The following is a 16,557-nucleotide window of genomic DNA, read 5'->3' as shown; positions in this document are numbered from 1 at the left end:
TTATCCTTACACTCTGTTTCATTACCCTCAGTACAGACATTTCCCAAGGGCAGCATTTTAGTAAAGTTGAGAAAGTGGGAGAGTCATCTCTAGAGTTTATGTTATTCCATAGTTTCCCGAGAGCTGTATATTTCAGTTTATGAATCCATGAAGACATCTACATTTGTTGTATCACCAGGAAAATCAAAGATAGAATGATCTCTAGTTATGAGCTGAACATTTAACAATATCCTTGCCATGAGTCATTCCACTTGCTGGGTCTATAGGGTAAAAAGCTTTTTGACCTCTTCTTATCCTTTCATTCAGATTAGTCCTAGCATCATGTTTGAATACAGACATTACGCAATTTCACCTTTATTTCACTCAGTGCAGACGATGCACTCTACCTTCCCATCAGGCTAAATTAATGTGCCCATGTGTGCATACCACCTCTCTCCTAACCTCCATAAATTACCACTGAGGCAAAAGTATCCGTGAGCTTTGAGATTACAATTTTTTTTTTATTTTATATATATACACACACACACACACACACACAAGGACTACTCTGAAAGTAATTCCTCTTACATTAACAAGTTGGACCATATCAGAGGCAGATGTTGGTGGTATGGCAGTAGAGGTTGAACCTTCCTGCCAATATTATATTACATTTTGTCATCATGTGACAGATGGCAGCAGAGGGGCAGTCTGACACAATGGTGTCTGACAAGGTAGAGTGGTTGAAGCAAAGGTGTGGAATTAAACTCCTCCATGCAGAAAAAACTGCGGTCACTGACATTAATTGATACTTGCTGAATGTTTTATGGAGACCAACCAGTTGGTGTGAGCACAGTGAAGCAGTGGATGGTGTGTTTCAGCAGTGGTGACAGCAGTGTGAAAGATAAGCCATATTCTGTGTCACAACACAAAGTGATGAATGTTTCAGTCAGCTCATCTGCATGAATCAGGAGATTGAGACCAGGGAATTGTTCAGAGCTGAACATCACCTTCATTGTGTTGGTTGGTCAACAATGGTGGCAACATTTGAATATTGTAAAGTTTGCACCAAGTGGTCCCACTGTGCTCACGCAAGAACAGAAAGAGTACTGTATGCAAGTTTGTCAGGACCTACTGAACAAATACAAGGCCAAGGGTGAAGTTCCTTCAATCTCATCATTACCAGTAACGACATGTGGTGTCACTGCTATGAGCCAGAGTCAAAACAGCAGTCCATGGAGTGGTGACATGTCAATTCCCCATAAAAGAAAAAGTTCAAGATGAAGCCCTCAGCAATTTAAGTGATGTACATTGTCTTTGGAATAGGGAAGGGGTGATCATTGTGGAATTCCTGCAGCCCAGACACAGTATTAACTCTGACTGCTACATCATGATGTTGACTAAGCTGAAGGCTCAAACTTGGAAAGTCAGGCCAGAGAAGAAGACAACCTTTCTCTTGCAATAGGATAATAATGTCAGCCCTATATCACTTTGAAGACCGTGGAACAGTCAGAATCTTAGCTGGACTATACCACCACACCCACAGTATAGTTCAGATTTGGCACCTTCTGACTTCCATCTGTTCAGGATGATGAAAGAAGGACTGTGTGGGCAATGTTTTCCCAGCAGTAGCACTATCTAGCAGCTGTAATACTGTGGGTCACCTCCATTGGTGCAGAAATTTTGAGTGTGGCATGTAGGCTCTTGTTCACTGCTGGCAAAAATGCATAGCTAATGGTGATACTTATATTGAAAAATAACATTTTATATCTGAGAATTTGCTCCATTAAACAGTGTTATTTTGCTCTTTGTATCTGTTGTAGTTTCCATGGAAACAAATATAAGGCATTACTTTCAGAGTGACCTATGCATATATGCACACTTATTTTGTAATATATCAGCTTTGGAAAGTTTCTGATCAGCTTTAAGGTCAGGAATTGGTTGGCTTATTCTAAGTATCACTCATCTGTGAAGGAATAAGTCATAAGAAGAGAGGCAGCTACAATGGAACTTACACAGACAAATTCTGTACCATGGGTGAAAAAAAAAGCAAGCATAAAGCCATATATAATCATAGAATCACTAAGGTTGGAAAAGACCTCTAAGAACATCAAGTCCAACCCTCCACTCACCACCAATATCACCTACTAAACCATGTCCCTAAGTACCACATCTGTCCTTTCATTAAATACCTCCAGGGGCGGTGACTCCACCACCTTCCTGGGCAGCCAGCTTCTCCAGGAGAATACTGTGGGAGACAGTGTCACAGTCTTTGCTAAAATCTAGGGAGACTACATCAACAGCCTTTTCCTCATCCATCAGATGGGTTGCTCAATCATAGATGGCAGAATGAAGCAGGAAAACTATGGTAACAGGATACATCTCTTAGACCTTTTATCCTCAGAGTTTTCCAGTTCTTTCCATATATCTCATCTTTTAAGGTAGGAAAGTACTGCCATCCATCTTTGCTTTGGGCTGACTCACCAGCTACTACTCGCTCTTTACACTTTTGGGTGATTCTAGGAGATGACTGCAGGTGTTCATCTTATGCAGCTACAAATCTTTATAAAGTTTACTGGAACTTCCTATCTTGAGTCTTTAATAGACTTGACTAAAGTTAGCCAATAGATTCAAGAGGCACTGGGAAGTGGAAAGGAGATATTGGCATGTGAAAAGGTAATATAACTGTATACCCTTCCCCCCCCTCCCCCCTGCTGAAAACTGGGCTAAACATGACCAAGGTACATAAAGATTGTGAAGCAGTAAGTCCTGAATGAAGCTCAGCCATAATAGAAATGTCAGTTATCCGCTGACTGAATCTTCTTGAGAAGTTAGCAAACTGCTCTTTCTATCTGCCTACAAATGCAAGATAAATTTCTGCTGTCTTTCAGGAATAGGCAAGAAAATGGCACTTTTTTTTTCTTTTCCTTCCAACTGGATCAGTTTATCTGGACTGTGAAAGATTAAACTCTCGGAGGATACTGCCAGCAAAGAGAGAAAAGACTGCCTGCTTCCTGGTAGGATAATGAGAGTGCAGCAGCGGAGGTGTGCATTTCAAGATCATAGCAAGCTGTGCTTTATTCAGAATGGTACCATAGCATTTGATTTGTGCTGCAACCACATGGAAACCATGGCATGGGAGGAATATTGTAGGAGGGAGATTGTAAAGCGTAGGAAGAAAAAAACCTCAGCGAAAAACAGGAAAATAAATGTATATTATGTAAAGGGGATATGACCTGATTGTTCTGTTCAGAAGTTATTCCTTATATAAAAAGAAACATTGGTAATAATGAAAATCCTTTCTTAGAAGAGTAGGCACACAAGCAATGGTAGGTAGGTAGGTGGGAGGAACAGCGTGGGTTGTGAGACCAATATTAGACTCAGAGAGAAGTCCTGCAAGATGAAAAATCCTTTCAAAAACAACAGTGAAATTAAAAGAGGACATGTTCTTCAGTCATTTTCCTGCCAAACATGAAAGTGCAGCTTACTACCTGTTGTACAGGAGACTGCAATAATAAGAACAGAATAGCAGAAAGAAATGCAGATGGATTATCACAATTATCACTGAAGAAACCACCAGTTTCACAAGACAGAAGAAAGGTAGTGAAAAAAAAAATGAATACCACTCAACTTTAAATTGTTAGTAATGTCTTGCAGGTCAGATAGAAAGGCCACTAGTGTCTATAAAGTGTCTGTTTAAATGTCTGCTGAACAGAGTAACTTTCAGCTCATTCCCATTAAGCTCTAATTCAGGTGCTAATTGAGCTCAAGTCAACAGTAAGTCAAGTAAGTAACTTGCTACTGCACATTACACAATTGCTTGATGGCCTATATTCAGTGAGTTAGGGACCCTAATTTAGTCTCTGGAAGACAAGATAGCACAACTCTATCACAACTCTCAGAATAATCAGTGTATTCCCGGTACTAATAAACAAGCCTCTCTAGGTCAAGGTCAAGTCATGCAACTAGGAAGTTGTGAATAAGTCTGCAAAATCAATCAATCAATCAATCAATCAATCAATCAAGACCTAGCTTAACAGAAGGCTTCGATTCCCAGAGAGAGTTCTTGGCTACTTCTCACAAAAAGAAAATACAAAACAAAACAACAACAAGAACATCCAACAAATTAAAATGTTCAGCAGAAAGGAATAAAAGCAATACATAATTACGTATTACAATTTGTTGCTAAAAGTGGAAAGAGTTCCCAGGAAACACTTTGATAAATTATCATCCCAGATTAAAAGAAATAATTATACCTCATGCCAATTTATGTTGAAAAGTCATTCAAAAAGAGAAGTTACTTCTTGTTTTGTCCTCTTTTTTGTTTTACTACCATTTCCCCCTTACCTCCACTGTCCTGAAATTTACACTGTAGCTCCTTTAAACTTACATGATTTTTACTAAGTGCAGCTTAAATTAAAGCACATTCCTAAAAGCTTTCCTGAATAGGAATGGATTAAAGGACACAGAAGCACTTTGCAGAATTACAATGACTTCAAAGCTAAACCCAAACCTTCTGCTGCCTAGCTAGCCCCTCTGATCTAACATCCTTTGTGGGTGAACATTGGTGTGCAAGACGTATTTTTTTTTTTTAATACTTCCATATTCTTTTGCAGATAGGACAGAAATGACCAGGAGCAAATCATTGTAATTGATTGTACTATAATACAGAACTATGGAACATATTTTTCTGCGGTCTCAGGATGGATAAAGTTCAGTCCTCATGGCATGTCTATGTATAAAGCAAGGCTTTGTGGAGTTTGTGCTACCTAATGTTTATGTTCACCTTTCTAGGTGATTCTGTGCTGGCTGGTAACTAATCGCAGAGGGGCAGTTTTGGCTCAGGGAATGGTAAGATAAAGTCTGTTGGATGATGAGAGGAGTTGCTGGATCCCTTGAACAACCTCTGCCAAATTCATGAAAATCCCTGCAGAAAATGAGACCACTTTCTCCTCTCAACACAAATGAAAAACACAGAGCAGACACAATTATCATCTTCCCCAGAGATAGGCAGGCTGCCACAGGGAGCTGGAATAAGTTTGGTGTGGTCTTCTGGTCTATTCATCACTGATGTCAAGAGCCTGACATTCTTAACAAGGATCAAATGCTTTCCTCTACAATCTTTTACTCAGATAAGATCTCAGGGAAAATTATGGGGTAGAGGAGGACAAGGAAGGAGAGGAAATTAATGAGGGAAATGCAGAAGGAGTCTTTTGTCTCTAATCATGGATACTAGAAGAGATACAGCTCTTTTTGTTTCCATTTTAAAGATACAGCCTTAGGCATGTTGTACTAAAATTAGGTTATTTTTGGTTCGGTGAACTATGATTCACTGCAAATTTTTGCAGATGACAGACAGAAACAATTGTTGCTTTAATTCCACACTTTTTTTTTTTTTTTAAATGGATGTAATTTATTTTATTGCTTTAGGGGAGCTCTCCATTTTAGAATCATTTAAAAGAAAACACTAATACCAAAACTGTTGATTCATGCAATTTTCATGAGAATTTGGATTCTTTTGAAAGGATTCAATGAAATAAAGTACAACATGACGTAAAACCCATAAATTCTTCTTTGATGTTGACTAAGCTTTTATAAATAATTGAAGGCATTTCAGTTTTGTTTATATTTTTCCACCAAATAAACAGTGCAATTCCGAATGGACTGACGAGAGGAAACCACAGATTTATCTATTTTCAGAAGGCCATTGTCCTTTTTAATTAACTGTCAGATACCCTCTGATGAGTTGCGAAGACTAGCTTTGAGCTAATTTTTCATGTATTCATGTTGAATATATATAAACACACAGTTACATAAAGCTTCTGCAGGTGTAAGCTGTAATTCAGCAAAGTATTCAAAGAACAGACCTATTGTACACACTTGAGCATCTTCAGTTAGTACTAACAGGCTGAAATACTTTGCAAAGTAAAAGTGCAGGCAGTTGGGTCCCTTTGAAAAATAACATTGAAATACATGGCCAAGTCTACCCTCTAACCAAAGGTAATTATGATCACACTTTCTTTAACTGGTGTCCAGAAGTGAATAGCAGAATCAAAGATGAGCAGACAATATATGTCTTAATGAAGAGCTTTATATAATGTAGGATAAGACTGACTTACTTGAGGGTAGTGAGCTCTGTAAGGGACGGCTGGGTGGCCTTGAGATAGCTCTCTCTCCGTGCAGCAATCTTTGGAGATGGCTTCGGACTTGTGTCTGAGTCTCCACTGTCATCATCCCCCATGGCTTTGATGTAACTGCCACTACGCATCCGCCGGCAGGGAATCTCATCATCTTTGCCTCGTGGAGTGTATCCAGACCATTCATCTTGAGGAACCTGCAGTTATAAACCCAATACTCTTATTAGTATACTTCTCCCTGATGCAGTTTCACAGCAAGATTTGATCATGCTAAGATACCACATAAACATTATGAAAATTCACACGGACATTGGCCCATCTTCAGTTCCATTTAACTGAGGAATGCCACTTGCAGTGGAGGATCCCTATTTTAATTTGGCAACTACCATTTTCATTCAAAGGATTTGCAAACTAGATCAGGGTATTCTTGATGAAGCACAAAAGGATGAAATATGAATTTAAATTGCAGTCTTTTCAGATGTGAATTCAAACACATCAGACTGACTTTTGGTTCAAGACACACTTCAAGTCACTGTGTCTCAAGAATCACAAAATTAGGCTTGCAACTGTGAAGTTATAATACTATTACTTCTATAGCATAATTAGATTAACTAGACCCTCATCAGTGTGTACGGATCCTCTTTTTGAATTACATTAGTCTGAATATCTGAGTCATACAACTCTCTGTTCTTTTCTTTTTCTTTTGTTTACTTATATTCAATATTCCTCTTGATCTGAAGTTTGTATTGCCCATTCTTTGCGGTGGAAATCTGAAACACTGGGTATGTGTGTTCACGAGATTTAGGGACACAGCAGGGGACAACCCAAGACCACAGTTCTTTTGCCCACCAATCCTCTCCCTTCCATTGCTTCTGAGGCTTCTGTCCATCACAAACCAAGACCTTTCCCTTTTCTGCAACAGCAGAAATAGCATACTGTAGAGCAGGGCTCCTGAAAATTTGTCCTCAAGTTATTTCTCAGAACCTTTTTTAATAGTAAAGGTGAAACTGAAAAAGCATTTCTGAGGTAAATATATTTTATGTTTGATTTAAATAATACTGGTTTTGACTTTACATTTGTTTGCCACTTTTCTGATAATCTATATTAAACAGCCTCAAATCTGGGTTTTAAAAATTTGTCCTACAGTTTATAAATATTAACACTTACCAAGTTAATCACTATATGTTTTTTTCTATGAGCAACAACATTTAACTTCTAGTGAATATCTTGTGTATCCATTGCTTCATAATCTTCAGCCATAGCATTTACACACCAGCATGTTTATATGTGAAATACTGAACCGTTTGCTAACAGCTTGGTTGTTGATACCCACTACAAACATAAAACTCCAGAGGCTGCAATTCCTTTCAAATTTTACTGGGTCATATTTTATGGCAGCAAATTCAAACTATTCGCACAGAAACTGTAATCCAAAAAAAAAAAAAAACCCACTCTGTAAACAAAGAAAAAAAAATGGATGCCTCTAAGTATTCATGGGCTTATTAATGATTATAATTGACCAAATAATTGAATAAATACACTAAAGATCATTTAAAATATCCTTCTAGTAATGGGAAGACTCTGAACTCTCTAAAGTCTACAGACAGAGCATAAGGTATTTTCAGAGCACATTGGAGGATTGAATATACACCCTTGATAAATTTCCTTTTCAAGTAGAAAGACATATGCAATGTTTTACCTCTATGACTTTTGAGTTTACGTCTAGTCCTCAGATCTGGAAAGCTGATGGTGCCCTTATTCAATGTGCGCATCTTTGCAGTGTGCAAATGGATATAGTACTTGGTAGTGGTTTTGATTTTTCACATACAAGAGCATGGAACATTTTGCACTTATCCTCTAGCACTGATTCTTGCATTGGTTCTAGGCCTACAGCATCAGCAAACAAAGGAAATTCAATCTGTATTTGTAACAGCCCCCATATACACTTAGGAGCCTACAGCTCCTGCTTGTCAGCCTTGGCTTTTCAAATCACTCATACAAGAAGTGAGATAACAGAAAAACCAAGCTTTGCTGACATTCTGATGAAGTGATTGGCCTTCAGTCAGGACTTGAAATCCAATCACTTTTCAGGAAGGTATTTCATGGCCAAGTAAGAGTATAATAGAGAATCCATGACTTCTCAGAGGACATGTACTTTTATCTGTTTAATGTTTTTATTCATTATGCTTTAGTTAAAGATTTGTGCTATTTCTCATTAAGAGAAATTTGTGAATCAGTCTTTAATGTGGCAAATAAAGTGTGTTAGTATGACATTAGGGTTGGTATCCTTAACAGAGCAAAAGCCAGAGGAAATAAAGTTACAGTGCTCACACAGCACCCATAATTCAGACAAGGTGAACACTTGTAGTTGTATTACATTACAGACAACCAAATAAATTTAGTGCTGTAGTTTATAGCTGCAGTACTGATGAGATATAGCTTCTGTGGGCACGATAACTCTGAAATTCATAAGTTCTGTTATCAATAATCCCATAGAAAAGTACATTACTTTTAATCCCAAAGCTTCTCAAAAGGATTTAGATACAACAGGCCATGTTTTGAAAGCGGTTTGCAATGAATTTGCCACAAAAATTTACACACGCACACACCCTGCAGATAGATAGAAGTGCCCTGTGATGAGCTTTAAAGCCCCTAGCTGCACAAATTGTATGAGATGATCAGGAGGAAGTCTCCAGTTTGAGTTCTGCTTGCTCAGGGAAGTAGGGCAGCTTATAAATAACAGCACACTATCATTTCAGTAGCTCTTCTGCCTTTTAAGCACTCTAGCTGGAGAAAAAAGCCTGAACTGTCCAAAAAGAGAGCAGGAGCAAAGCAGTCTCAGGCAGTGCCACAAATGCACAGTCTGTTTTGTATACTAAAAGTTGCTTGCATGTACAAGAAAAGAAGAAAATTATACAAATGCAACCCGAGTTTCACTACCATATGATGGTTTTAAGGGTAAATCCTGTATGGGTGAAAAAAGTGGCTATAACTAGGAAAAGGACCCAGAGTTAGAGAACAGCCTAAAATATCAACCCAGATATGCTTCTAATCTGAGTTTCAACATTGAGGAAGTCAGAGTGTTTGCACAACTACCTTACTTGCCTAGGGAAAGGTGAAGCAAAACACAGTAATGGAAATTTGATCCCAAAGGTGGGCTGGAATGAGGGGTCTGCTATATCAGTAAACAGTTCACCCAGCATTATTGCAGATATGAGGATATTTGAGGTTCAGCATTTCTTGTTTGTTTTCTTTTTCCCCTGATAAGGTTTCAGTATTTAAAGGAATAGTAGGGAAAGAAATGTGGACCCAACTCCTCTTTTATTTCATTTTCACAAGAGTTAGAAACTCTTATTTCAGAAAATGGAGTAGGAGAAAACAGTGAACCACAGTGTAACTGTATGAGAGCACTGGTAAGGTAAAGAAATGCAAGTTTTAGAATAGTTGATCTTTGACTTGACTATTAACAGTTACAGTGCTTTGTATGAAGGGATCTTAAAGCACTATCTGTTTATTTCTTGGGTAGGACAAACAACTCTTAAAGCTCAGCATTTCTTATTGTAGCCATTTCTATAGAAACTATAAGTTATCATAAAGTTTAGAAAAATAAAGTTTATTATATAAAGTTTAGAAACTAGAGACATAAAATAATGCCAATATTTTTATATTTCTGTGTCTACAGACAAATACCTTGAGCAATACTTGCTAAAAGAATTAACCTGATTTTCGGAACTGCTTTCTTTGGTGGCAGTATGAATGGCTGTAGCAGGTTACAGTAGGCAATGCAATTTACTGTCAACAGTAAAGCATTTGCATCATGGGATAGAAGAAAAAAATAAAACCCTCTTTGAAATACTAATTAAGAAAATAAAATTGATCATGTTATTTCTTTCATTCAGTTTCTGTATATATGGTACTAAACATACTGTAGCACATTTCCTTCTGCTGAGCTAGAAAAACACTGGAGGAATTACCTATGTCAGTCTTCAACTCCTTTCCATTTTTTCACTCAGGAGGTCTGCAGAGATTTTCCCACAGGTTCTTACTTTGTTTGAATGGCCGCTATTATATTTTGCAAGGTCACACACTATGCTGCATGCAAGTGCATATGCATGGTAACAGCTGCCTCAGAGGATTAATGGCATTAAGATTGACACACCTGAGATAAAGCTGTTTCATGCTTTTAAGAAAATTGTGTTATCCAATTAACTTGGCAATCTCATTTTTTTCAGTATCAGAATATCAAGCAGAAGCATCACTCGTATGATTGTTTCTACTCTGATGAAAAAAGGGGAAGAACTAAACTCAGATCTAACAATGAACATCATTGTTTTTTACTAAAATAGAACTATTATTATTCACACTGCTGAAGTAAAAGACATCCTGGAAATGTTTCATTCTGGTCTTTAAGATCATATACAATTATTTCTTTGCAAATCTAAAAATCAAGAGTGTGCTTTAATTATACAAAAAAGCCCAGTGAAACAGAAAACCTGTATTACTTGAAAGACACAAAATATACAGCAATAGCCACTGAGCCAGGCAACCTACTGAAAATTATGACTTCAGTTCTCCAATAGGCATGTAGAAACAAAATGGTTGTTACAAATATGAAAACTGAGTTTGACTATATACTCTTGATTCAATGACAGATAAGTTTTGTAAACAGAAAAGAGTATGCAGATAAACATGCTGCCACCAGCCAATATCTTACCTGGATTCACCCTCATTCAGTGTATTGGTTATCTGTTCTGCTGTTTAACTGAACTTATGGTCCTCTGGAAGTGGTCTCACTTTGTCACTAGCCAGATTAGATTGAAAAATCAACTCTGTCCCAGCTGAAATCACTGACCAATTCCTTTAAGCTTTTTATTTTTTATTTTTCGTTTTTCTTTCCCTAATGGCTAATCTAAGTCCCTGAATAAAGAAACTAATCAAATAGGTATACTGGCCCCACAGTTTTCAGACATTCACCGCAGAAGCTCACACTTGGTGGTATGTGAAATAAACCTAGCACATAAGGACAAAGATTAAAAAAACCACGTTATATTCAAGCTCTAAAGAATATCTGTTTTCCTTTTTTCTTACGCTCTTTTTTTTTATTTCCCGAGAATTGTTATTAGCTTACCTTATTGGATGAAATAGCAAACTGACTGTCTCTATAGCAAATTAAGTTCATTATTGATTTGTAGTTTGATTTGGTTTATTGCAGCTGAAAGCATTAAGGCTTCTCCCCGTGCTTTGCCAAAGAAATGGGGATGACTACAGAAGTAAACACAAGGACTGGAAGGGAGTGGCTAACCATCACTCACAGCAGTAGACTTGTAACTTTAGCTTTCTATTAGTATGCAAATACTTAATGAAATGAAATCACGCGACTAAAGAACAATGCTTCATGACTGCTCAGTGCAGATTTTCAACCTCCTGCAATTTGGTTTCCCTAGCTGTTATTATCCTTCTTCTGTGCCTTGCTATGGAAGTTTCAATTGCCATCTTCCTCTTACTAAGCCTATTCCTAGCACTTGTAAATATTGAATTAATCAGGCCAATAAAGGTAAGCAGCATTTCAGTCTATCAATGTGCATGCATTAAAAATAACTGTACATAAAATGTAAATGAAGTGTTGCAAGCCTTAAAGAACAGTATGTATTTAGCAAGTTTCAAGACTTTTCCAAAAGGAAGATAGGGAGGTTGCTTCCAGTTAGGATAAATTTAATATTTTCAGTATCTGCAGCAACTTCTGATTTAGTTTGTATGATTTCAGCAGTACAGTTCTATTATAAATTCATTTAATTTAGTTTTATATGAAGAGTATTAATGGCCTGCCTTGAATAGAACATTACTTCCTCGGTCTTGAGTGCCCACAATTTGGATCAAACCTGGATGAGTGCTGTGAAGAACTGGGATCTTAGTTCCTTTAATGTTAATTTGAAAAGTCAGTATGAATCCTCATAGAAAAACTTCTCCAATTGTTTTTACAGTCTGTAATTTTCATTCATCAAAAGCTTTCTTTATTACTAGCTCAATAATCTGATTCACAGCCTGTCTTATGAAATGTGTCTCCTGCACAAAACAACCACAACTGGACTCAAAAATTAATTTTCTCCTCCTGTTTTACATGCAAAAATCCAATCAACAGTAAAGAGAGCCACGTGGACACACTGACTACAGCCAAGGACTTTCCAACTTTGCCTCCCTCAAACATATTCTGCAGAAAGAACGCCAAACAACAGCTACAGACGCTATTATCTAAGGGAAACTGAAGCTCATACAGACTGAGTTTAGGCTCTGAATTAAAACTACTTCAGTGATACTCATATTTCATCTTTCTCAAAACCCCTGAAGCTTTCAGTTGCAGCTTCCAGCTTTCCTTTCAGGGCAGTTGGCTATAATGAGATAAAGCTCCTCTCCCAAGGACAGCAGGAACCTGCAGAATGACTGCTAACATTAATTCCAGTCCTTCAAGGGACACTTTCCACGACTAGAATGAAGAAATGTTCTTTCACCACTAGACACCTTCTTTGGAATCAATCACCTCTCTTTCCAATCACTTCAGCACCTGCATACACTGACTAGCTTGCACCAAAAAAAATTGTTAAATGAGATGTCATTTTACCTTTCTTTTACGACATATGATTACAAGCCCACTATCACCTGGCAAGAAATTGGCTTATGGATGGGAGAACATGTTGCTGAATCTGAATCCTTGGAAGAGAAACAGATGAGATGGAGAGAGTATTTTGAGAGAAAAAGCCCTGCTGTTGTTTCTGTTGATTGACTAGAATTGGATCATCTCCGATGCTTTGCTAATGTTATGCTCTCACAGGGAACAATTGTTAAGTAATGCAGTTAACCTACCATCACCAGCTGACTATTAGCTTCTGTCTCATATTAGTATACAGTGGCCAGACTTCACTGAAACTTTCACTATGTTTTCTTTTGGATTACTGCAGTGAAATATATCTGGGTTAGAAGCTGTTTATCAATTCTAGGGAAATTTTACTGGTTTCAGGTCTTAAGAGTACATCTTCTCAGTAACACCAAACTGTCACCTCTGCTCTGCAACACCATCTCAGTGGATATTGAATCAAGGTCATGGTCTTGACTCATATCTTCTGGGAAGTGAATTGGTAGAGTCCAAGATATCTACAAGATTTCCCCATAAAAAAATCATCAACAGGTTGAGATTATGTCATTAATGCAAAATTAGACAGAAACTTATTTGCATGAAATACTCAGCAACAATTTAAAGACTATCTCTGGATGCCCTGAGCTATCAAAGCTCTCACACTATCTTACATTCTTACATGCACCTCATATTGCTTAGCCTTTGGTAAGACAAATATGTATCTCTCAGAAGTCACTATGGTAGGACAAGGGGAAATGGCTTCAAACTAAAAGAGGGAAGATTTCGATGGATATAAGGAAGAACTTTTTACAATAAAGGTGGTGAGTCACTGGAATAGGTTGCTCAGAGAGGTGGTGGATGCCCTGTCCCAGGAGTTACACAAGGTAGGGGTGGACAGAGCTCTGAGCAACCTGATCTAGCTGTGGGCGTCCCTGTTCATTGTAGGGGAGTTGGACTAGATGTCCTTTGTGGATCCCTTCCAATTCAACAGCTCTATGATTCTATGGTTTTAAGTCATATAATCACTTTGCCCTCCACCCAAACAAGACAGTCCATTGCATAAACCCAGGGTATGTGCATGAAAGTAGAAACAATGTATAACAGATTCATGTTCATGTTGTTTAATTCACTACTAGATAGAAGCTTAGCTGTACAACAGATACAGCGCAGGAGCCTTTGCTGAGCAGAACAGAAACCAGCTGCCCATATCTCAAACCACTCTCCTGACATGGTGGCATTCCCCACTCAAGATCTGTGCTACAGATTCCACTCTTGAAAGGAAGAAACAAACAAAATCAACAACTAGATGTAGAAGAAATATTCCTTAGTATTTCACACTGAATAAGGAAGGCATGTCACTACTCAGTGCTTTTTTTCTCGCCCACTCTGCAAGTCTCTGCAGGAAATGTTAGGAATTTTGAATTCGGATATAGATTGAAATGATCCTCTTTGCTTGACTGGCTTTGTCTTGACAGTTTTTGTGAACATTTTTATTTTCTTTTTATCTTTTTTTTTTTTCCTTCCAGTAAAACTAAAACTAATGAAAATAATCAGATTAGAACACTCCAGATATTTTGTACTACAGGAAGGAGTCAAATCTATGACTGAATCAAATCTTATCTATGTTTATACCATGAGGAACTGAAATAGATAACAAGCGCTCACTTAGCTGAATCCGTAGCTTTCACAAATATTTTCAATAATAACAGTATATATAACGTAGCGTAACCTAAGTATGTTGATAAATCCTCTATACTGTATGCCAGCAATACAGAAATGGGCAGAATTATTTTCTTCAGTGAATGAACTATGAGAACAAAAGGACACTAACAGGATGAACTGAGAATCATTCTTCAAGTTAATCTGGAAAAAATAACATTAGTGCCAGTATATTCAATATAAAGAAGTTACAGAACGAGGATAAAACCACGGGATAGAAAATGACAACCTAAGAAACTCAGGCAGATAAAATCACACTAAGTGTGACGTACTGACATTGAGCTCTCAGTACTTAGGTGGGCTCCATTACTGCATTACTCAGAAGCCAAAGGTCAGTCCAGATTTTAATTAACTGAATGAGAACACAGCAGTATTTAAGGTGAAATATACAGCAATATCATTCTCTCCATTCTTTCAGTTGACAATTTTTTGGAAAGGTAAATTCATGCACTGTGAGGATGAAGAGGATGACTGTACTGAAACATTTTCCTTTTTCTATCAGTATAGTAAAGGCATCTTACCAACATTTGAAGGTAGGCTAAATTACCACGATGTAGGTTTATTGGAATTATTTTTTATTAATGTATTTTTTTTTCTAAATAAGCATTTTTTTTGGCTTTATTTATTACCTCCAAGTGCCCCCAGATTCCGTAACTTTATTCATTACTCATGGTAACCATCCCTTAGCACTTTTCAAAGGGAAATAAATGAGCTTTGTGTGAATAATACATTATTTTTTCAGATTTAATGTATCTAGTTAGTAATTTGTTTAAAAATCACAGACATTTATCAATTTCTATATGTTCATTATTCCTTTACCTGGTACATGCCCTAGACTATATTGTAAGATGTGGCATTTTATTTCAAAATTGCTTGTTTAAATTGTTTCACTAGCTTTACTGCAAAAAATATGCATGATACGAGTTGAATAACATCATTTGAAACTTGCACCTGATATACTTTTTAAATCTAACTGGTAAATTGCAGGAGGAATCATAGACAATTTATTTTTAATTCACAACCGATTAAGAGAGAAAAACACAGGTCTTTGGATGCATGAAAAATGGAGGATCAGCATTAGTGGACATTAAAAAACAACTTCCACATATAGTCAAGGATATGCTGAAAGATTAATTTGAATATGATAGTGGTGACAGAAACGCAGGCAACACAAATGAAGCAAAAGTAGAGAACAGCTGAAAATGCAGATTGACTTTCACAGATAACAGACCTAACGAACTTCTGTATCTCAAGGACGAGCACTTTGCAATTTAAATATGCCACATGAACAAATACTATGACAGATCCCGATCTTTATTACTGTCCTGATTTAGGATGAGGTCATATTGCATATTTGGTGACCCATGGACACAGACAACAGAAAGAGGCTTGGTATGAGCACTGTCTCCTAAGAAATGATGGAAGTGCCTTTTCTAAGACTAGAAAGCAAGTCACTTTAACTATTTGAGTTACTTAACACTACAGGACATCCTGCACATTACCGTCAACCTTCCCATAGGAAATTAAGCACTGTACCAACCGGAATCGTCCGCCACCAGATCCAGTCTTTGAAAAACCAGGAAATGCTTATCACATCCAGAAAGTTGGCTTACAGTTTTTATAGTATTTCCCATAGTCTCCCACCAAAGGATTTTGATGCAAATGCAGAGCTCAGATGATGGCACAGTCGTCTCCACCTACCACACTTCAGCTTTGCTTTCAGGAGTAAGCGTCCTTCCTCAGACCTGAATATCTGACACAACTGACTTCAGTCTCATCGAATTGGGTCAAAAGAAAACATATGACTGACTCACATTGGAAGAAAAGAGGAATAATACAAAAAATATCGTTCTTTGAATTCTTCTCCATCTCTTAACAAATGGGCCAAGGACTGAAGGAGCAGCAATTACAGGGCATATTGAATAGCAAAATTGTCATTAGAGACAAACTGTGTCATGTATTTGATATCTATTAGCTTCAATAATCATGAATTCATAGCGAAACAAAAGTGTCAAAAATATCTACTAGTGTATTTAGACTCCAATATTTGCACAAAAAGATAACTGCTTATATTTAGTCTTCTTTTGCTTAATCTTA

General features: G+C 37.3%; 1 protein-coding gene across 9 annotated transcripts in view; it reads right to left on the bottom strand.

Annotated features, from left to right (window-relative positions):
* The window catches only part of DLGAP1 (DLG associated protein 1), a 391,290-nt gene that overhangs the window by 119,084 nt on the left and 255,649 nt on the right, over nucleotides 1-16,557 (bottom strand). For all 9 annotated transcript variants that reach the window (XM_040695516.2, XM_015282557.4, XM_015282556.4 and 6 more), the window contains one exon: nucleotides 6,096-6,310. In XM_040695516.2, coding sequence (XP_040551450.1) covers nucleotides 6,096-6,310 — 215 coding nt within the window. The remainder of the gene's footprint in view (nucleotides 1-6,095; nucleotides 6,311-16,557) is intronic.

Source organism: Gallus gallus, chromosome 2 (genome assembly GCF_016699485.2).
Source record: "Gallus gallus isolate bGalGal1 chromosome 2, bGalGal1.mat.broiler.GRCg7b, whole genome shotgun sequence".
NCBI classification, from domain to species: domain Eukaryota; kingdom Metazoa; phylum Chordata; class Aves; order Galliformes; family Phasianidae; genus Gallus; species Gallus gallus.
Note: the sequence above shows the minus strand (reverse complement) of the source record. Positions and strands in the feature narration are given on the sequence as shown.